Source organism: Crocuta crocuta, unplaced genomic scaffold, assembly GCF_008692635.1.
Source record: "Crocuta crocuta isolate KB4526 unplaced genomic scaffold, BGI_CrCroc_1.0 scaffold323, whole genome shotgun sequence".
NCBI lineage: Eukaryota > Metazoa > Chordata > Mammalia > Carnivora > Hyaenidae > Crocuta > Crocuta crocuta.
This window is the reverse complement of record NW_027536465.1, coordinates 3,110,521-3,130,216: the sequence shown is the minus strand read 5'-3', so window position 1 is coordinate 3,130,216 and position 19,696 is coordinate 3,110,521. Positions and strand designations below refer to the sequence as shown.

Sequence of the window (19,696 nt, the reverse complement as noted above, 5' to 3'; positions counted from 1 at the left end):
TGCCCCGCAGAGCCCTGGGGCCATGGCCACTTTCCAAGGCGCTCCCTGCTGAGTACCAGAGTGGCTTTTTGCCCCCTCAGTGTCTCCTTGCTTGGCCAAACCCAGTCTCATGTTATGCCAGAGGGCGAGCAGCTGGGGGGCATTGGGGGGATGGGACCGGGGAATCTTGATGGCGCTGTGGCTTTTCCCACCCTCTTCAGATGAGCCCTGCCGGGACCCAGCACCTGCCGCCCTGTTCAGTGACCAGCGGCACTTACCCCAGGCAGGTGGCAAGGAGGCGGACCACCCACCCCAACCCCACGTGGCCCGCTGTCGGCAGGATTGTGACTAGACTTCCTGAGGGGATGGAACCTTTGAAGCCCCCAGGATGACTGCCAGGCACCTCGGTCATGTGCCCAGCGCCCCCTCTTTCCGCGTGGGTGGGTCTGTGACTTGTTCATGCAGCTCGGTTTCCATTTATCGTGTTTTAAAGAATCAAAGCCTTCTCTACTGTAATCACATTGTGGTAAAATGAGCTCTGGGAAACTTGTAAAAGCCTCAGGACAGTTCTGACCGTGAGGCTGGGGAGGAGCACATCAAAAGGCGCCAAAGATCTCAGGACTGCCCTCCTGGAATGGCATGTGACTCGTGATATGTCCCGATGGCCTTAATGATGAAAAGCTTCTGCATACTCGGTTATCTCACAAGGAAGAAAATGTTTCCTGTTTTATAACTGGAACTCAGGAAGGGTAAGTGGCTTGGTCACTGGTCTGAGGTCCCTCAGCCAGGAAATGGTAGAGTTGGGATCCACAGGCCAGGTGTTTATGCCAGTCTCCTTCCCAGCTGCTGGGTATGTGCACCTGTGCACACTGATAATCATACCTAGCGGTGAGGGACGTGAGGTAACAGACCCATGGTGGACGGGGAACCCTGGACAGAGAAGCCCAGGGACTGAGGCAGCCTGCAGCCAACTTTGGGCAAAGTAAGTGATGGAGGGGCCTCCTTCCCTCTGTGACCAGCTGCCGATCCCTCCTGGTGGTGGAGCAGATGACCCGGAAGGATGTGGTACAGACACTAGTGATGGCAGTAACTCAGTGAGTGAGCACCTGGGCTGTGCTGGGGGCTTTACCTTCAGTTCATATCACTCCCTGTCCACGTCTCTGTCAGATAGGTACTGTTCTGACTGTACAGATTCCAAGAGGCTAAATAGTGGGCCTGAGTTTATGTAGCTCGCTGGAAGCCAGATCGGGATTTAGTTGTGGTTGAGTCCACGCTCGTGCCTTTAACTGCTCCCCAGCACCGAGCATGGGCCAGGCGTGCGCTGTACCATCTCCACCATGCGCCAGCCTCAGCAGCCCCTCCTGCCTGCCCCAGTGCTATCGGGGATTGCCCTAGGGACCTGGGTGCAGCTTCTGTCCTACCGCTGAGCTTTAGCATATGGCGACTTCAAAAAAGTTACACACACACACACACACACACACACACACACACACACAATATAGTGGTTTCTTATGGTGTCCCGTTTGCCCATTGGATTCCCAGAGAATACATTAGTGCTGAGAAAAGTACACGTATGAGGTGTGGTGTGTGTGCTGGAGAGAGAACAGGAATGGGATCCCAGTGGAGCCAGCCCAGCTGTGTAGACCCTGCCCTTGGGTGTCAGGTAGTAGGGGATGGGTCGTGATCATTTCTTTTCTTTTTTTTGTGTTTATTTATTTTTGAGAGAAAGAGACAGAATGTGAGCAAGGGAGGGACAGAGACATGGAGACACAGAATCCGAAGCAGGCTCCAGGCTCTGAGCTGTCAGCACAGAGCCCGACGTGGGGCTTGGACTCATGAACCATGAGGCCATAACCTGAGCTGAAGTCGGGATGCCTAACTGACTGAGCCACCCACGCGCCCTGGGTCACAATCATTTCAATCAGAGGCTGAGGCCTTAGTGCTCCCTCAGCAGCAAAAGCAGGAGCTCTTGCTTCTGTGTGTGTGTTTTTGTTTTTTTTTTGTTTTTTTGCTTGTTTTTCACATTGACTCAGGGTCAGGGTTGGAAGGTCTTTCACAGGGAGCCTTAAAACCAAATTAGCATGGCCGATTAAAGGCCATGTTGCCACCCAAGGAAAATGCCTATTGCCAAGGCCCCGAGGTGGCTGGGGGCAGAGCAGGGCGACCCCAGCATCCCTCCTCCCTGAGGAGGCAAAAGGCAGTGCTAAAGTGGTATGTGACCCACCGTGGGCCTGCAGTCTCTGTAGGAAATCCGGAGGTTGGTACAGAGTTCCCTGTCGAACTTGGGACAGGTTCTGGGGACAAGGGGACAGGAAGGGTGACAGCTGGAAGACAAGAGGAACTGCCAGTGGCCACCTCCACACAGCGGTGAGAGGGGCACGGAGGCCCAGGGAGGTGCTCACGCGCCCGGGCCCTGCAGGGCCTCCAGGATGGCCCGGAGAATGGCGGCCGCGGCCACTGCCCCAGGGTCCGGCTGGTCCAGCCGCGCAGAGCTGATGTAACTGGCTCTCCCGGCTCCGGCCTCCATAGTCTTGGTGGCCTCGGCCGCAGCCTCCGCACTCTGAGTGGGAATGTGGCAGCAGGTCAAGGATGAACCACCGGGCCTCTTCCTCCCATGGACCCTGCACCCTCCTGCCCAGCTCTGTCAGCGCCCTGAGTACTGTCACCAGGGTGGAGGGGTCACCTCTCACCTACGTCTAGCAGGGTGAGAAGCTACCGCCTACCGAGGGCTTGCGGCGTCCTAGACACCGTGCCGCGGCTGCACATCTCTCTTTAGCCTCACAGCAGCCCTGAGGCAGGAACTCCTCTCCGGTTTAGAGGAGGAAACAGGTACAGGAAGGATATTAACTTGCTCGGGGTCACAAAGAGATGGGAGCCTTGTGGCTCCAAGCCTGTCTTCCTGGGGGGCTGGGTCCCGCCTCACTCACCTGGACTGCTTTTGTCAAAACGTGGAGCAGACTGGCGCCTGGGCTCTTCCAGGCTTGGAGCTCTTGTCCTGCTGCCCACAGGGAATCCAGCTGGACAGGGTGAGGGAGGGGGGACTGAGGATGGGCCCCGCCACTGAGGGGAGCCTTTAGGGCCTCTACACTCAAGAGAGGGAAGGGCTGGGCTGAATACACACCATAGTCCTGTCCCCTGGAGCAGCCTTCCCGTACCTGGCAGGGAACAAGAATGAGTGGGACTCCCTGCAGGGGATCTCTCTAGGGCTGGGGACAGGGTCTGGCTGGGAGCGGTGACGTCACCCACTGCCCCCAGCCCGCCCTGGTCTCGGGTCTGGGGCTCTGGCTCACTTCTGCATGGCCTCCAGGCCGGCCTCCATGGCAGCAGACCAAGCCGGCAGGTCCGTCTTGGCCTTGAGGGGCTGGGCCGCCGCGGTCAGGAAGAGGCCGTAGAGCTGGGGGGGGACCAACACGCTGAGCACATGGGGCGCACCTGGGCCTCAGCCACCCGGGGACACCTCCGTCAGCCCTGCGGTCCCAGGGGCTGCCAGCACTCACCGCCCCAGAGGAGCCTCCCATCTTCTCCAGGAGCAGGAGGGACAGTTTGGAGAGTAGCTGGGCAGGGCTGCCAGGGGGCGGACCCTCCTTCAGCCACCCCTGGATGGCTGCAGACAGAGAAAAACGATGACGAATTCAGAGGCTCGGGCCCCAACCAAGCACCCAGGCCTCGCTGCCAGGCGGAAGGAATCCGACCTCGGGAGATTCCCAAAGCTCCCTGTCTATGTCCCCTGTGCAGTCTGCAGAGGGGCGGGAGACGGGGACTGACAGGGACCTGGGCAGTCACCCGGAAGGTGAGGCACGCCCCGACACCCTTGACCTGACGTTCCCTGCCTCGCGCCCCTGCTTGTTTCTCCTCGGCCCTTGGCACTGCGCCCTCTCGCACGGATATTCCCCCGTTGGCTGTTTGCCTCCCTGACCCGCACGTAAGCCACGAGGGCAGGGAGTTTTATCTGCTTTGCTCACTATTGTATTCAGAGCACCGAGAGCAGTGCCAGGCCCGGAGTGCGCCTAATTCTTGCCGGAATCCAGCCTGTGTTGGCTGGATAATCAAGAGCTTTTCATTATTCTGGGTAAGCTGAGAAAAATAAGGACAATCGTATGAGTTTCCCTTGAACCTGAAGTTATTGTTCACTATAAAAGATCACATTCTGGGGCACCTGGCTGGCTCAGTAGAACATGCGACTCTTGATCTTGGGGTTGTGAGTTCAAGCCCCACGGTGGCCTAGAGCTGACTTCTGTAAATACGTTTAAAATACGTCATCTTATAAAAAAGATTACATTTTATTTTGCAGTAACAACCTTTCCACGTTTGGAGCATTAGAAAAAACTTTTCTTAAGAAAACAAGGGAATGGGATGCTGGGTTCTGTGAATGACCTCTGTAAAATAAAAGTTGGCCCTTCCACGTGAACACTCCCAGGGCTTTTAAAATTGTTCTGGTTCGTGAAATGCCAAAATCTCATAGTGAATGTTGGACACCAGCCCCTCCCCCCTAGAGGGAGCCTGGCACCCACCTCTGGCAGCGCGACTGTGGGTGGTGCCACAGTCCCCGTCACCGGCAGCTCGATCCAGGGCGTTCAGATGTTCCTCCAGGCCCAGGAGGGTGGCGCACACCCGTTCCAGGACAAGCGCCACCTGCTGCGAGGCCGAGGCTGGAGAGGGAGGCCAGTGGGGAAGAGGTACGCCTGGTTCCTCCACAACTGAACTTGACCAGGGTGGGGGGGCATGGGTAAGAGATCCCTTGTCTACCCCACACCCCTCGGGGCTCAGGCCGACTCCCTGGGCCACCTTCCCTAATGGCACGGCGGGGTACCTCCTGCAGCAGTGGTGTCGGGAACCTCCAGAGGCTCGGCAGGGGCCGCCCGGCTCCGCTTCCGCCCAGTCACAGAGACCTTGGCCACATTGGGCCAGGCCGATGCAGTGGTCTCAGCATCTAGGGACAGCATGATGACTCTTGTAGACACAGGTCAGCCGGTCAGGGATCAAGTGGGACATGGACTTCCCACCTGTGCCTGGTTCCCTCCATCTCAACCAGCAAGTACTGAGCGCCTGCTGTGTACAAGGGAAGGGTGGAAGGTCCCGGGGGAGGATCCTAATACCAGCTCCTCAAGTAAGAGTCAAAGGCTGGCGAAGCCACAGAGGTCATGGTCCCTGCTGGGGCGTCTCCAAGTGCCGGGGGCTCCCTCTGGCCACAAGGAGGCCAGGCTTGGATGACCCCGGCTTCCAGGTCTCACCGATCAGTTTCAGGAGAGGCTCATCCACCAGCAGAAGGGTGAGAGAAATGCCAGGCATCTCCAGGGCGGACATGAAGGTGCCCACTAGGGCACGGGCGATCTTCACCCCGCGGCCCTCTGCAATACCAGAGCCAAGGTCCATAAGGGAGGGAAGGAGAGGAAAGCGGGCCCTTGTCCTCAGAGCGCCAGGGCAAGAAACAGAGAGAAACAAGGACTTTGGAAGCTAGAGTCCTGAGGTTAGTCGGGAGAAGGCTAGATTCCCTCAGGGATGCCCCGAATCACCACATTCCCTGGAGGTGCCCCCTATAGGGAAGATACGTAATTACAAGTCTCCTTTACTGAGTTCTCATCAGCTGCCAGACCCTATGCTAGGTGTGTTCTGTTGGCTTAATCTCGCGTGATTCTCACAACGACCCTGTAAGGCAGGTACTACTACTGCCCCCTCCTAACAGACAAGGAGACAGGCTCAAGGCATCCAGCAATCAGCTGGCAGAGCCACGGCCTGACTTGGGCTCGTCTGCCTGTACGGCCCCTGCTCTGGGCCATCTCAACACCCCATTTTGGCTGCTTTTCTTATGTCTGGCTTTGAAGGGCTGCAGGGAAAGGAGCTCCAGGGGTTGGGGAGGTCCCCTTCCGGTGCGGGGCTCACCCAGAGAGCGGACAGCCGCGTCGGCTACGATGCCCAGTTCCAGGAATGACAAGCCACCCAGGTTGTTGACCATGAGCACCACTGAGGAGCCTGCGGGCAGACACCTGCGTGAGACTCTCCAGGCCCCCTGCCCAGAGTAGGAGGAGAGGCTGGGGGACAGCGAGACAGCCCCTCACCTGACTGCACGGGCACATGGGACACGTTGGAAGAGTTCGTCATGTGGTCGAGCATGAGTGTCACGATCTCATCGGCAGATGCCATCTGTCAGAAGGAAGAGCCAGGAGTGAGCCGCGTTGGGAGGCCTGGGCCTACCACCAGCCTGGGCCACAGAATCCTCTTACCTTTATCCGGCGCACGCCAGCTTCCCCGTGGATCCCTGTGGATAGACTCGGTCACCGGGGACCCACACAGGGCCTGCGGATTTGCTCCTCACGTTTTGCTCAAGGATTTACTAAGTGCTCAGCACGAGGCTAGGCACCGTGTATGTGAGGGGTATTGGGGGCAACGGACAGGATAATGAAAAACACAGCCCTGCTCCCTGGGAGCTTATGGCTGGGTAGTGGAGACAGCTAGAACCTTAACTACTTAACTTCTAACTAGTTAAGTAGCTTTAACTAGAGGCAATCATGGCGAGACCACCTGAGGGCTTCTTCAGAAGCAGGGGGGGAGGGAGAAGGGAGCTGGGTGGCCTCTGACCTCCCTTTGCTGATTTTGGGCAGGGCGGAGGGGCCCAGAAATGGTGTGAACAGAGACAGGGAGGGCAGTGGCGCAGAGTCCCTGTGGCCAGAGCCCTGGGAGTGGATGGTAAAGCAGGTAAAGAGACCAGGCAGGCTGGGTCAGAAGGGCCTCAAGTGCCCACTTAAAAATATTAAGACCAGGGCACCTGGCTAGCTTTGTCGGAAGAGCGTGCCAGTCTTGATCTTGGGGCTGTGAGTTCAATCCCCATGTTGGGTGTAGAGATTACTTAAACTTAAAAAATAAAACAACTAAGACTGCTTTGGTCCCTGATCTGGGCGGGCAGAGAAGACAGCTCCCAGAGCAGAAGATGCGGGCAAGGCCCAGGCGCAGGCATGGCTGGGACATGTCTGGCCCCCAACTCACCCAGGCCCAGCTCCACCTCATCAGGTGAGAGCTCGAAGGTAGGTCTGGAGCCAGGGACGCTGCAGGAAGACAAGCTCACTCCCAGGGTTCCTGCAGGAGACAAGGCGGGAGAAGGGTGGTTGCTCTCAGCACGGGGCGCCAGGCCAGGCGGCAGCGACACCCGGGGAGCTCTGCCCACGGCAGCCTCTTGGCTGACACAGGCTGCCAGACTCTTCGCCTCAGTGGTGGAAGAGAAACCCAGCTTGGGCACCCACGCTACCTGTCCCCGAGAGCTCCCCCAGGAGACGTTCCCTCAGTCCCTGGGGAAGAGCCTGGAAGGCCCTCCTGGTCAGCCCCAAGGTCAGCCTCAACCTCCCACTGGCCCCTCCCAAATCCCTGGGCCGGCACTCACCCATGGCCTTGGCAACCACGCTCACCCGATTTGTGATTTCCTCCAGCCCCACACCTGCCTCAGCCAGGGCACCAGCCACCTGCACCCGCACAGAATGAGGGGAAGGGGTCACCATACCACGTGGGGGTAGACGAGTGGCCGGGGCTGAGCTTCTAGTTGGGAAGAGGGCATCTCAGTACGGCCCCATCAACCCGGCCTCCCACATTCAGGGCAGAAGAGTGCACCCTCTGCGTGCACAGTACACTTGCCAGGAATCTTCAAGCACCCCAATCTCTTGGAGCCAGAAGAGACTTTGCAAACAGAGAAATGGGCCCAAAGAAGGGAGGTCACTGGTCCAGCGTCACACAGCTAGTTAGTGGACACCTGACCAAGGAGCCCTGGTTGAGTCTCAGAAGCCTAGGAGGCTTTCAGCAGGTGAACAACCTGGTCAGATACACATTTTCAAAAGGCACCTCTGGTGCAGTGCGGGGAACATACTCGAAGGGTAGGCAGGAAGCTGGTGGGTAGCCCAGCGAGGAACAGTGACCGCCCCCTGGGCATGAGCACACACGCACTGAACCAAGGTTGGGACAGTAAGGGCAGGGCTCTGAGGGGCACGTGTGTCGTAGGAGCATCCGGGAGTTGGGTCACTGGGACAGGGCAGCTGGCTAGAGGGAAGGGCCTGGGAGAATGCTTCTATCCTGCACTTGGGTAGCTGAAAGGGCTTCTGGATTGGGGAGCGCTGGGGAAGGAGTGGCTCCTTGGGCGATGGGTTGGCTGGAAAAGGTCCAGGTACCAGGTGCCACCTGGAAGAGAAGGCTGGGGGTGGGGGGTGGGGGCCAGCCAGTGTCCCGGGTGGAGTAGGGATCTCACCTTGTGTATGAGCACTGTGCCGCAGAGTCCCCGCCTGCCCGCCTTCTTCAGGACGGTGAAAGCGCTGTCATCCCCAACAACCACCATCTCCACGGGGATGCCCTCGGCCCGGGCCTGCTCCCGGGCCAGGCCGAAGTTGAGCCGGTCTCCCGTGTAGTTCTTCACGATGAGGAGGGTCCCCGCTGCAGGGGCAGCCAGCAGCGCCCGCTCAGTGCCTGGCCCCCCCCGTAGCAGCCCCTCCCGCACACGCCAGGCTTACCAGTGCCCGCCTGGGCCACTGCCCTGATGGCTGCCAGGATGCTGCCCACTGCCGGGGAGGTGAACACGGCTCCCGCGATGACCCCAGTCAGCATCCCCTTCCCTATGAAGCCTGGGGACAGAGAGGGTGCTTGCTGGGGACCAGTGCCTGCAGTCCTCGGGGCTTCCACACTCCTGGGCCTCATGGTTTGGTGAGCCCTACTGTGTGCTTGGTGCTGAAAGAGTACGTGGCTCACCCTCCACAGACCCTTCCTCAGGAGAGGCTTTCCCTGACCTCCTAACTGAGGCAAGTCGCTATCCCGTCCCCAGTGACCAGGGGGTTCCCTTTACCTTGCTCTCCTCGCTCTGCTACTTCACGTATGTGCTCTGCAAGCCTCTCTCTTTTTTTACAAAAAGTTTACTTGTTTATGTGGAGACAGAGAGAGAGAGAACCAGCAGAAGAGACACAGTGAGAGACGGGGACAGAGGATCCAGAGCCTGATGTGGGGCTCGAACCCACGAACTGTGAGATCATGGCCTGAGCCAAAGTCGGATGCTTAACCGACAGAGCCAGCCAGTTGCCCCCGGAATGCTCTCTTTCACTATGTGTTTACCAGGTTACCGTCTCCCCAAAGGACAACAGAAGCTCTGTGAGGACAAGTACCTTATCTTTTTGATTCACTGCTGCATCCCTAGCGCCCAAAGCAGGCAACAACAGGTGCTCATTAATGGCGCTCAGGTGGCTTTGCCGAGAGGGACAGGGAAGGCACAGATGATACAAAGCCCGGTCCCTGCCCCTAGGAGTTCTCAATGGACACTCACATGTCTGGCACTGAACAGGAAACAACCTAGGGCTGTCCATGTTGCATGTGAAAATGTAGGGTGGGAATTCACAAGGAGGATACTGTTGTAGGCTGGAAAAATCAGGAAGGCTTCATGGAGGAGGGGAAGGGTCATGGGGGCCTCGAAGGCCAGGATTCACAGAATCGCTGACCCGCAGAGCTGGAAGGGCCTGAGAGATCATCTGGTCCAACTCTGTGCCTCAGAGACATAGAGCCTGAGGCCCAGAGAAAGGCCACGATGGGCCCCAGAGCACAGCCTGAGGGGCCAGGAGAGCAGGAACAAGGACCCGACCTGCGCTCTGTCCTGACCCCCCAGGAGCACCGAGGATCTCCCAGGAGCCCACCTCCTCCACTCAGACTACTCACCGGTATGGGCAGGCTCATGGCCAGAGCCCCCGCCGGACAGCAGTGCCACACGGCCCTTGAGGCTGTCCAGGTCAGAACGGAGGGCCACGCGGTGACCTTGTAGGAGCTGCAGGTGGGGGTTGCAGGCCACCAGGCCGGCAAGGGCCTCGTCCGCACAGCCTGCCACCGTGTTCACCAGCTTCTTGGATGTCTGCGGGAGAGGAGCGGGGGGAGGCTCCGGGTGGGACACGCAGCTGCGGCAGAGACCCCTTAACCAGAGGAGTCCCAACACACAGCAGTTCCTTGAATTGGGCCTGCCTTTCTTAGGTGGCTGTTTCTGGAGTTCTCTTAATTCGGGATTATTTATTCGGGGCAAAATGTATGAAGTGCGTGGGACTGTGGCTTAAATTTACCTGGGAGAATGGCTTCAGGACAAATAAGAGAGGGGAACTAGAATCCTGAGTATTAAAAAAAAATGTAGTAACATCAGCGCCCAGCAGTCTTCGCCTGTCAAAGGAGGAGAAGCCCTCAGCCTAGGAGGCCCCGTACCCATTTGCCGCTCCAGCTGGGCCTCTGGTGCGGGACGAACATCTCCCGAGCCTCTTGGTGCCAGGAGCTGCGTGTCAAGAGTTAAGAGAATGCTGGGCCTGCCCTTGATGGAAACGCAGAGAGATCATTGCCACGTGCTGCGGGAAGTGCACGTGCATCGTGTCCTCGGCGCACCCCGAGAGTTTTGTGAGGACAGGCAGGAGTTAGGGAGGTAAAGGGGGTCAGAGGCCTAGGCGTAGGGAAGAACGATGAGGCTATTCCGGGTGGGGGGAGAGTACACACCAGGGTCCGCAGGTGTGAAAGCGTATGGTGGCCGGGCCGGGAAGCAAGTTAGAATGAGCTGGGCAACCAGTGGCCGGCAGGAAGAGGTGGGCTTCCTCACAAGCAGAGGTGGACCCTGGCCGTGGGACACCTCGCTTGGGAGGGCCTGGAGCGGCTGGCCTGAGGGGAGGGCCGGGCTGACACGGGGTGCAGGCAGCAGCGGGCGTGGGGGCTAGAGTGGAAGAAGACTGGGGTTCCGCGGTCACGAGTGCTTGGGCTCAAAGCCCACGTCTGCCTCTGGTCGGCTGTGACCTTTTCTTCCTCGGCCAATTGGGGACTTAATAACCTAGCGTATGTACCTGCTGTAGGGGAAGAACTGAATAAAAGGCTGCTACTCCCCTTTTCTACACCTTGCCAGCTGTATAAGGTTTGTAGATGGGGGAGCGGGCCCGGCCTTTGTCCCACAAAGAGACGAGCCCGACGGGGATCCCGGAGGGCAGGCTCCCAGCGCCACCTGGTGGCCCGGGGCAGCTCTGAGCCGGGTCCTGTCAAGGTGCATCTCCCCTAAGGCTCCTTCCCCAATCCTATGAGGGCACCTGGGTCCTTTGTGCCACCTCCAGCGGGGGCCAAAGCTGAGCCACCTGCTCTGGGATTAGGAGGGCGGCCCAGGTCAGCAGGAAGCGAGCAGAATAATAACACTGGCTCTGTTCCCAAGTAGCGACTGAGAGCGAGGTCTGGGTCTGAGTGCTCCTGCGCATGTTTCATTTACTATTCCCAGCAACACGATGGAGGGCAGATTAGCCTGGAAGAGGAAACCGAGGCACGGTTTAGTGACTTTGCCCAGGGTCACACAGCCAGTAAGTGTCCAGGTCTGCTTGGCTCCAAAGCTCATTCCATTTGAGCCTTATGCTGTTTTCCCGAGGGGCTGAAGGGAGGCGGAGAGTGACAGAAGTCTTGTCCTAGTAAGGGCATGGGCTTGTGGCTCAGAGCCCTCTGGGGACCGGAATACGCAAAGAAACTGTGAGTTGCTCTAACTTCAAGCCCAGCCCCCAGGGCCACCACGGCCCCGAGAATGTGTCCCCTGCCATTCCTGACAGTCAATCCCACCTGGGATTTGCAAGCACTTCAGAACCAGAGCCAGAGGGGCAGCTCGGGGACCAGTGCCAACCCTGGTTCCCAGAGGCCTGAGAGGATAGAAAAGGAAAGGAGGTTGATTAGGCCCTGAGTGAGCCCCCCCCCCCGATTCTGGTCTGATCACCCCCTCACAGCCACTCGGAGGTGGGCCTTAATCTGCCTCGCATTGTAGACGAGGAGGAAAAAACCCAAATAACCTCAGAGATCAGTCTCTTACAAGGTTGCTGACAGGCTGAAATTTGAACCCAGGTCCGTCCCAGGCCCCCTTTGGTTCAGATCTAGTTCCAGAGTGGACCTGGAGTAACGCCCAGAGGCAGGTGAGCCACCCACGGCGTAGATCCCACCTCTGGGACCGGCGCACACTCGCCCCGGGTTCAGGAACCGACACTAGACCCTTCACACCTGCTTCTGTGGCTGCTACGGTGTCAATCACAGAATAGGCACCCGGTAACAGTCTAATCTAAACATATGACCGAGACCAGGGGCTGATGGGCCTTGGACTCCCATCCAAGTACTAACCAGGCCCGACCCTGCTCAGTTTCGGAGATCAGACGAGATCGGACCGATGGGCCTTGGAGAGACTCAGAGGCTGCGGCCCCAGGCCCGGCTGGGACCAGAGGGGGAATGGAGGGAAGCAGAGATCTGGCCCTGAGAGGAGAGGAAGGAGGACCCTCTCCTCTCATAACCTCTCTGAGGCAGCAGCATCTCTTTGTCAGGGTGTAAGGAACCCCAGCACGCCTGGGGCTGGCACCCCCACTGCTCCAAGGCCACGGTATCCTTCCTCTGCCCTGGTCGTCATGGGACTCACCATGGTGGGGAGGCTCTGAAGCAAGCTGAGTTCACACTTGCGCTGATGGGCGATCCCGTGGGTGCTACCTGGGTGTAAGCACAGCGAAGGTGGTAGGCGCACCTGCAGGAGTGGGTAACAGTATGAGCTGTTGGTGGCACTGGCAGCCGACTGGCACAATCACGCTTCCACGGCTCTGGTAATGAGGGAGCTGCTCCAGACTTTGATCCAAGTCCAAACTCTAGTACGTGGGCTGCAGATGGAGAAGAGCGTGGGGCTGACCAAGGTTCACGCCTGCACTTGGCTGCCAGAAGTCAGATTGATCCATGCTGGGCACAGGGGCTGCTCTTATGCCCAGGGACAGCACCCACCTCCTCACCAAGGGGCATTTACCCATGGAGTAACTTCAACTCTTATATGGGCATCACGTGCAGCAAATTCATTTATAAAGACCTTCACACACTTGGCCTTGGCACCACACCAGGAAGGAAGCAGCTAAGTCGGTGACCCCATTTTACCTCTGGGAAACAGACTCAGAGAGCTCTAATGACTTGTCCAAGGTCATACTGGTAATAAGAGCCAGGACCCAAACTCATGCCTAGTCTTTCTACAAAGCCTGTGCTCTTTCTATTGGTTATTCAGTGCTTCCTAAGTCCTCGAGAATCCTTGGTGGGGGAAACCACACAGGGAAACTACAAAGCCATTTTAGCTTCTCTAAGTGCAGCCTTGTTCAGGGTCTTGTGCTCACCATGTGTCTGCAATAGAAATAATCCACATCTAGGGTCCCCACCTAGCTCTGCCTCTGACTTCTTGGGGAGATCTTAGGTAAACCAGTTCCCCTGAGCCTCAGCTTCCTCATCTGTAAAATGAGGGTTGCCTTCTCTGTGGCATTCTGTAGGTGCTCAGAGCCACCTGGTTCTCCTCCTACTTCTTGCAAAGCCTTTCTGATGTGCAGTGGCCTGGAAATGGTAGGGGCACTGCTTTCCTGGGCCATTCAAGGGTCTCATCCCGGGAAAATTCTGGTTTTGTGTTTGAGGTCAGAATTTGTACTAATAATGAGGGCAAGTGGCCCAGGGGGCCCTTCCAAGTCTGAAAAAGAAAACACAGTTTAAAAGAAAAAAGGCGAGGCTCCTGGTGTCCTCCGAGGTAAGGCGGAGTGATCAATCATTCTAGGGTCAGGTGAGGGTACCGGCTGAGTTTGGAGGAACTGGGGGTACTAAGGAGAGAGAGGTCCGGACCTTGGTTCCGGTCTGGGAGGTGCACAAATTGCTGTCACCTCCTTGCCCCTCTTGGACCTCTGCAATTCTTCCGGTTCCAAAAGGGAGATCAGCCCCGAGAATTCTCCGAGCAATGGAAAAGGGACAGGACCGGGTCTTCGGTTGGGCGAAAGACGAGGACGGGGCTGAGGGCAGAGGGTCGGTTCCGAGGGCGGATGGAGGGGCCCCCACCCACTCACGCCCGCATCAGACACCTCTGAAACCGCAGCCGCTTCCTAAGGACCCCCGACAGCTCGCCCTCATCCGGGTACTCCGGGCTCTGGCGGTAAGAGGCGGGGCGGGGCCTCTGAGGGCGGGGCCTCTTTTGGTTGGCCGCCGAGGGCGCCGTGAGTCCTCCAAGAGGCCAGGTGAGGCCGTCCCGTGATGCCCCGCGCCCCGGCCGCTCTGGCCTGCAACGTGTCTCTGGGGCGGAGGCAGCGGCATTGGAGTTCGCCGCGCGCGGGTGGGGGCCGCTGTCTCTTCGCCTGTGTCCATTTCTCTGTCGTTGCGCTCGAGTGCCGACGGGCCGCCCCAGACCTCGACATGTCGTACAACTACGTGGTAACGGCACAGAAGCCCACCGCGGTGAACGGCTGCGTGACCGGTGAGGCTGCCGGGGCAGGGGACCCCGCGAGGGAGGGAGCTGGGGGGCACCGAGGCCTAGGGAGGCCCGCGGCCCCTGGGGCGGCCGGGCGGGACCGAGTCCCGGGAATGGAAGGTGCTGGCGGCCGACGGAGCTCCGCCAGCCCACGACATTAAAGAAGCTGTCCTCGGCACGCGCCTTTTGGGGAGTAAAGCTGCGCTTGAGGGTCCCCTTTCGTCCCGGGAGGTCACTTGGCCTCGGGGACAGGGACGGGCCCCACCAGGACAGAGAGCGAAGTGTGAGTTGATTGTGCGGGGCTGCTGGGGCCCCCAGATTGGCCTCGTGCGGTCAGGGGAAGGGGCGGTGGCGATGGCGACTTTTTTTCGGGTCAGTATTTTCCAGTAGGAGAGCCTGGAAGGTGCAGGAGGTGGAGGGATGTGAGGAATGTACCCGTTCACCCAAAGGAGAGCAGTGTTCTTTGCCTGGGGCTGTTGTTTACTCCAGGGAGCTGCTGGAGCGGCGGGTGGATGGCCCGGCCCAGTGCTGGGTTTGCCTTGTTGACTAGGCAAGGATCACAAAGGACACGGACGTCCAGAACCCCGGGAATAATCTTCCTGAACCACGTTCACAGCAGAATATGAAGACCTCAAATTTGTATATTTGTGTACATCCTAATCATGATTCCAAAACAAAACTCTTGTTTGGGGAGTTGGGAACTGTAAGGAGTGTGGATGGGGGCGGGGGTTGGTAGACTGCCGGGAAGGCAAGAGGTGTGGACAAAACACTGTCTTAATATAAGGCTCTGAGAATTTGCATTCGATCTGGTCTGTTTGGTAAAGATTTTGTGAGAATGTAGGTAAGGACTGACTGGAGATGAACACTTTCTCCAGCATCCCCTCATGAGAAGATCAGTGTGCCACTGCAGTAGGAAAAGTAAAATTGGAGGGCACAGAGCCATCTGAAAGATTTTCACAGTCATTGTCAGTGGAAGGACATGCCACTCTTAGGCCTGGTCCGGTTTTCTTAGTCTGATTGGAGAAGTAGCTTTCTTGAACGTGTGAAGTGAGACTCTCTGAGGTGCTGGATTTGGCAAGAAGGAAGTAAATGGAGGGAGCCAGAGAAATCTGAAATAAATGTGAATTCTGGAGGTATTTAAGTACAAGTGATAGGATTATGTAGACACTGCTCTGGCTTCCAAAGTTAGAGGATCTGTTCCTTTCAGGACACTTTACGTCAGCCGAAGACTTGAACCTGTTGATTGCCAAAAACACGAGATTAGAGATCTATGTGGTCACTGCTGAGGGGCTTCGGCCCGTCAAAGAGGTGGGCATGTATGGGAAGATCGCTGTCATGGAGCTTTTCAGGCCCAAGGTAAGTGCTCTGGGTTGGGCCCAGAAGCAGGAACTGTCGTGGATGCTCTTGCCTTGTTCCACTTTGGCTTGGGCTGGGTGAAATGGGGTTTAGGAGAGAAAAATCTCTTTTTTTTTTGAATGGCGGGGTTTCAAGTTATATTCTTGAACAAGCTTCCTAGAAGTAGAAGAGAGTCACTAGGAAAAACATGGTCAAGTTGACTTCTCTAGAAGGGGGAACCACGGCAGTTTGAAATGTGGGTCACCATACTGATTCAGAGAGTAGGCTCTTGACAAGGGCCATTCTGGTTTTATTCCATTTCGATTCTGACTTTGGGTGGTGTCCCCTAACCTTTCTGAGCCCCAGAGCCTTATTTGCTTGTTTGTGGAACGGGGATAACGGCAGAAGATCTGCTGGGTTACTGGGAAGAGGAAATGTTTTAGTAATAGGAGCTATTACGCAGCAAGCATTTACTGTTACACTAACAATTATAGTGTTATCTTCATTGTAATTCAGATGCTTTCATCTACGTTGCTTCATTGTATCCTAACTGACTCTGACAAGAAAGCAGTGTGTCGAAAATTTCAATTGTAATCCTTTGAACAAAATACTCAGTCTTTCGGGTCTCTGTTAATAGGTCAGTGAGACTTCGTAGATCCATTTTTGCTTCCATCGTTATTCACATGTTTTTCCCTCTTCAAATAGCTGGAGAGGATTAGAGGAGGCATTACATTCATCTTTGAGAATGTGAATGGAATGAGTGAGATTAGCTTGAGATGGAAATAGACAAGATGTTACTGTGGGCAGGGCAGAGACATGCACAATCATCAAAGTGCTGCCCAGATGTTTACCTGCTTTAGTTCTGGCCTTTTGCACACACCCTTAGGGTCTGTGTGCCTGAGATGTCTTACCTGCTCACTTTGCGTTTTTCTCTTGGGGAGAAAAGAAAGTTCTTCAAGAACTTAGCATGTTTAAAGAAAGATGCTTAAGACTGGGTGGGTATTTTTGTTTTAAAAAAGAACCTCTTTTAGGGGCGCCTGGGTGCCTCAGTCAGTTAAGCGGCTGACTTCAGCTCAGGTCATGATCTTGTGGTTCACAAGTTCGAGCCCCGCGTTGGGCTCTGTGCTGACAGCTCAGAGCCTGGAGCCCGCTTCAGTTTCTGTGTTTCTGTGTCTCTCTGCCCCTCCCCTGCTCATGCTCTGTCTCTCCTTTTCTGTCAAAAATAAATTTAAAAACATAAAAAAAATTTTTTTAAAAAGAACTTGTCTTGATGGTATTACGTTGGTTTCCAGGGGGAGAGCAAAGATCTACTGTTTATCCTGACAGCCAAGTACAACGCCTGCATCCTGGAGTACAAGCAGAGCGGCGAGAGCATCGATATCATAACGCGAGCCCATGGCAACGTCCAGGTGAGGTGGCTGCTTCGGGCCAATGAGAGTGTTTTGGGTGGAGCTGTCGTGATTTGATGGAGAAAATCGAGCTGCTGAGGGCAGGAGAAACAGAGAAAACACAAAGCGTTGGAGCTTTCGTGAAGACAGGAAGAGACCAAGCGACAGGGTGCAAATTCATGGAGATTCGGTGTTTTGCAAAAAGGCCCACACTGACACGTGGGCTCGCTGGCGTGTCGAGTAGATGCTGCTAGTTTTATTGCTACCCCTAACATCATCTTGGGGAGAAGGTGCCCGGTATCCTCTGTTACCCTGAGTGTGGAGGTTCTACCCTAACCCCAGTTTTACTCCTTAGGACCGTATCGGCCGCCCCTCAGAGACTGGCATTATTGGCATCATTGACCCTGAGTGCCGCATGATTGGCCTGCGACTCTACGATGGCCTTTTCAAGGTTATTCCACTAGACCGGGACAATAAAGAGCTCAAGGCCTTCAACATCCGCCTGGAGGAGCTGCATGTCATCGACGTCAAGTTCCTCTATGGTTGCCAAGCACCTACCATCTGCTTTGTCTACCAGGTACCAGAGCTGAGGGGGAGAGGGGGAAGCGGTGTGGGGTTGCACAGTGGGAGTTAATTTTCGCTAATTGGAATGTCTGGATTTGGTAGTAGGGTAGGCAGAGAGTTTCATGTATCTGTCCTCAAATGTTTTGAACGGTATGATTAATGTGGGTCAGATTTTGATTGCGTCTTGAGCGCAGTGGTACTTAATGAGGCAGGAAGCTCTCTGGGGCCGGCAGCGGTTTTAATCCTGAGATTACATTCTTGTGGACCTTGGAGATTTTATAGGGTGACCCAGTTTATACTTTGTCTGAGTCTCTCACCGGGCATGCTAAGGGATTATTAAAACGTAGCCGTCGAGAAATGATCTAGAAATTGCCCTTTGAAGCAAAGGAAAAAACCGCCTTGGTGATGTCTTACTTATGTCTTCTAAGAAGAGGTTTGCATTTTGTCCAGGCCTCACTTTCTGGTGACTTGTTGGCTGTTGGCTTCTATTTTAGTCTGTGCCTAGAACTTTAGCCGCACTGATCCTGGGCAGCTGTTCTCCGAGCCAGATTTGTTAAGTGGGGGCGGGGTGGCAGAGCACCAGCCTCCCTGGCCTGTATCTTGGTAAAATCTCCGCCTTTTACCAAAGAGCCGTGTAGCGTGAGGTCATTTCGCTGGCATGCGGTTGAATAAATGGTGGAAGGAAACCTAGTCTGAGTGACACGTGTGGGTGCATTTGATGGCTGTGTTAAAAGCAACGGAGACGCTGATTATTTTTGCGAGTCCCTTAGTGTCCCCGTAAGTGCCCAAGTTCAGAGTCTGGTCGAAATGAGGTTCAGTTGAATAAGGTTGGAACTACTTGAGATTTTTGTTTGATCTTGCTCATAAGTGTTTTATTTCAGCTCCTGAATTTCTCTCCCTTGCTCAGTTTTGTAAATTAGCAGGTCATGAAAACATTGATGTTGGTTATTCAAGGCTGATGCTGTCTGTTCTTAGCCTCAGGGCCACCCGTTGTGAAAGATCGTCATTTCTGTGTGTCCCCGGGGCCCAGGCCCAAACCCCAGCTCGAACCTTTTGTGAGGTGCAGTCTTCCCTCTGGTCATTGATGGGAAGATCTTTTGGCAGCTAAAGAAATGACCGTCTCCTGTTTTATGCCGGGGATGCAACTTGGTAAACATTTAGCGACTTACCCGGTGAAAGGTAGTCATTCTAAGGTGTGTCAGGAGCTATTAGGAGTGATTAAGATGTGGCCCCTGCCCCGAAACACACTGTTGAATTCTTTCCATAACTTCTTAAGACTTTCATCAGGCCTTTGTTGATGCCATCTCCCACGGGGCCGACTGTAGCTTCCCCGCCCTACTCTTCTGGTCTCAAAGGGGCCTTCGACAGCCCTAGGACTGATGTGAGTCAGAATTCAGAAGAAGCTGGGGAAGGTGTTGACAAAGGCAGGACCGGAGGTCTTAGCTGAAACCTCCTCTTAGAAGAGCCTTGTGTTCTGTCCTCACTGCTGTCCCCCCAGGCAGAATGCTTTCAAGATCTGGATCCAATTTTTTAAGTAATCTGCACACCCAGTTTGGGGCTCGAACTCCTGACCTCGATGTCAAGAGTTGCATGCTGCATGGACTGAGCCAGCCAGGCGCCGCCCAGATGAATTTTTTAATCTCTTAGGTGTATTTACCTTCTCAGTGTATTAAGTTCTTGGAGACCAAGGACCACAGAACACACGTATACCTTACACACACCTGTGAATATACACGTGTATGTTGTATTTCTTAGGGTGATCAGTGTAGTGTGCCGGATTGATTTTTCTAATTCTTAGGCCTGTGTTGGTCGCTCGAGTTGTTAGGAACAGGTCTGAGTCTCCGTCTGCCCAGTCACAGGCCTGGTTGGTGGCTGTCTGCACACGGATGGGTGGGGAGAGTAAGGCCAATGTGATAGGGTGGTTGATGGTGGCTGGGTCGGGCCCGTCCTTTCAGGACTCCTCTCCAGTCCAAGGTTCACCCTTCCCTGGGGCTAACCAGTCCGCCTCTCCCCCCTTTCCCCCAGGACCCTCAGGGGCGGCACGTGAAAACCTATGAGGTATCTCTGCGAGAGAAGGAGTTCAATAAGGGCCCTTGGAAACAGGAAAACGTCGAAGCGGAAGCTTCCATGGTGATTGCAGGTTGGTTGGGGTTTTGGAACTGTGCCCCTGCCCCATGTCTGGGTCTGTTCCCTACTC

At 55.8% G+C, this 19,696-nt stretch overlaps 2 protein-coding genes across 7 annotated transcripts in view; one reads left to right on the top strand and one right to left on the bottom strand.

Annotated features, from left to right (window-relative positions):
• Positions 1-1,666: 1,666 nt before the first annotated feature.
• Positions 1,667-13,891, bottom strand: TKFC (triokinase and FMN cyclase). Of its 6 annotated transcripts, none has more exons than XM_077748929.1 (19): positions 13,830-13,891; positions 12,380-12,481; positions 11,034-11,239; positions 9,649-9,838; positions 8,463-8,573; positions 8,204-8,385; positions 7,352-7,430; positions 6,961-7,050; positions 6,201-6,235; positions 6,036-6,120; positions 5,860-5,949; positions 5,211-5,327; positions 4,790-4,909; positions 4,491-4,676; positions 3,477-3,583; positions 3,270-3,373; positions 3,101-3,134; positions 2,907-2,996; positions 1,667-2,539 (listed from the first exon to the last, which is right to left on the bottom strand). In XM_077748929.1, the coding sequence occupies exons 3-19, from the start codon at positions 11,193-11,195 to the stop codon at positions 2,378-2,380; spliced, it is 1,944 nt and encodes a 647-aa protein (XP_077605055.1). In that variant the 5' UTR covers positions 11,196-11,239; positions 12,380-12,481; positions 13,830-13,891; the 3' UTR covers positions 1,667-2,377. The 6 variants fall into 6 exon arrangements, with proteins under 6 accessions (XP_077605055.1, XP_077605058.1, XP_077605056.1 ...); XM_077748932.1 differs by having other exon boundaries at positions 4,491-4,628; XM_077748930.1 differs by having other exon boundaries at positions 13,815-13,857.
• A 124-nt stretch (positions 13,892-14,015) lies between these two features.
• Positions 14,016-19,696, top strand: part of DDB1 (damage specific DNA binding protein 1) — a 29,890-nt gene continuing 24,209 nt past the window's right edge. Inside the window, exons 1-5 of the mRNA XM_077748913.1 lie at positions 14,016-14,218; positions 15,420-15,568; positions 16,840-16,956; positions 17,291-17,512; positions 19,525-19,639. Of these exons, the coding sequence (XP_077605039.1) occupies positions 14,158-14,218; positions 15,420-15,568; positions 16,840-16,956; positions 17,291-17,512; positions 19,525-19,639 (664 nt within the window). The 5' untranslated portion in view covers positions 14,016-14,157. The remainder of the gene's footprint in view (positions 14,219-15,419; positions 15,569-16,839; positions 16,957-17,290; positions 17,513-19,524; positions 19,640-19,696) is intronic.

Excerpts from the sequence above, each read along its gene's own strand:
- TKFC (XM_077748929.1), bottom strand. The coding sequence starts at position 11,195 with ATGCGCAGGAGCACTCAGACCCAGACCTCGCTCTCAGTCGCTACTTGG. Across the intron at positions 7,051-7,351 it reads CGTGGTTGCCAAGGCCATGG|GAACCCTGGGAGTGAGCTTG; the intron begins GTGAGTGCCGGC and ends TGTCTCCTGCAG. Across the intron at positions 3,135-3,269 it reads GGCCTGGAGGCCATGCAGAA|GTACGGGAAGGCTGCTCCAG; the intron begins GTGAGCCAGAGC and ends GTTCCCTGCCAG.